At 39.0% G+C, this 1,732-nt stretch overlaps 1 protein-coding gene across 1 annotated transcript in view; it reads left to right on the top strand.

Moving 5' to 3' along the window:
• slc7a5 (solute carrier family 7 member 5) overlaps positions 1-1,732 on the top strand; it is a 45,638-nt gene that overhangs the window by 19,296 nt on the left and 24,610 nt on the right. Inside the window, 2 exon segments of the mRNA XM_032523853.1 lie at positions 736-780; positions 909-1,032. Of these exon segments, the coding sequence (XP_032379744.1) occupies positions 736-780; positions 909-1,032 (169 nt within the window).

Here is a 1,732-nt window from a genome sequence, read left to right as displayed (position 1 = left end):
CGTTGGTGTTGCATAGTTTGTCCACCAGAGGGCACTCTACAACGTCCCTGTAGGCAACACTGATTATTTTTTGTTAATGTGTTTTAGTTCAAAGGACTTTAAGTTTCATATCTTAAGTTTGTATTTTTTTATACATTTTATTTATCAGAACTTTAATATATTTTGATGTTCCTCTGTGCTATTGTGACAATAAAACACATTATTATCATGTAATTTTAGTGAGAATAACTACAAATAACTAATGTTAGGTAAATCTGTTTGTTTTGTTAACGCGTTTCTTGAATTAAATATAAAGTATACTGATATTTCGGCATATCAGATTTTTAAATAACCACATTTTTGTATCGGTATCGGCCTTAAAAATCCTTTATTGGTCGGGCTCTAGCATTAACCCCCTTTTATAAAAATACTTTTTACTCCATTTGATAGGACGATCTGGCAACGGGAGATCTTTCTAGTCCACTCAGCTCATAGAACCCTTTGGCTCAGCTACGAGCCAGAAAGCTACCGTTATGCTAACAAAATTCAAAGATAACTATCATTCACCATTTGATGTAGCACATTCATTTAGAACGCTAAACAATCAGTTTCACCGGAACTCCTTAGTAAGTGTCCTATATCACTTTTCAATGCACACCTTGCAGCCAAACTCAATATTGAGTATTCACCCAGACCATGGTATAAATCTGTTTTGATACGTACTATGTCTCTGATTGTTGCCTCTTCTGCTTACAGGAACTACTTGAATTTTGTCACAGAGGAGATGATTGAGCCTTACAAGTGAGTATTAATGAGTGACTTTTATTCTTTTATAACAAAATACAGATTTGTTTGCAGAAGAGTGATTAATTGAATGTCTGTAATTGTAATCTGAATTGTCACTAAGAATGTTTGTGCATCTTCCTCAGAAACCTTCCCCGTGCCATCATCATCTCTCTGCCCATAGTGACAATAGTGTACGTTCTGACCAACCTGGCATATTTCACCACCCTCTCCCCTGAGCAGATGCTCGGCTCCGAGGCTGTGGCTGTGGTGAGTACACACACTAATTTTCTGTGACTACTACTTGCTGCCAAACACAGTCGATAGATTTGTGCTGTTTTCTAACCTTTAAAGTTTAAAACGCAGACCCAGATATCATAAATGTGTTCCTGGCACATTATTGGCACATCAGTTACTTAAATCATAAGATAAGATTAACTTATATTGATCCACAGCGGAGAAATGCAACTGTTGCAGCAGCACAAAGACAGCAATAGTACAGGTAAATAAAGAAAGTAACGTAAATCAATACTAGGTTTACAGTAGGGCAGTAACGATATGCAATATAAAACTGAAATCGCAACACTCGGATCCACAAACCTGTCGCGGAGTGAGAAGACAGAATCACGACAGCCCCCTTCCAACTCCCAGAGTTATCCTTTCTGTCCATATTCAATGCTACCACATCTTTAAATTACTATTAGTATTAGTCCTTTTGGTGCTTTTATCCATGTTAGGGATAAAGCTCATTGTAAAGACGGCTAAAAGTTAGGGGGGGGGGCCTCGTTTTAGCCGTCTTTACAGTAAGTTAAATTTACCAGACAAAGCGGAAATTTGTAACGTTACACCTCCATTGTCGTTACCGGTGTCCCACACGCCGGGGCTGTAATGATAGTGGATGGTGGCTAGCCGGCCGGGGGCTGACTGTGGATGTGTTCCCGGGCTGGGGCTGTAATGATAGTGGATGGCT

The sequence above is a fragment of the Etheostoma spectabile genome, chromosome 8 (assembly GCF_008692095.1).
Source record: "Etheostoma spectabile isolate EspeVRDwgs_2016 chromosome 8, UIUC_Espe_1.0, whole genome shotgun sequence".
NCBI lineage: Eukaryota > Metazoa > Chordata > Actinopteri > Perciformes > Percidae > Etheostoma > Etheostoma spectabile.
This window is presented reverse-complemented; position numbering and strand designations above follow the sequence as displayed.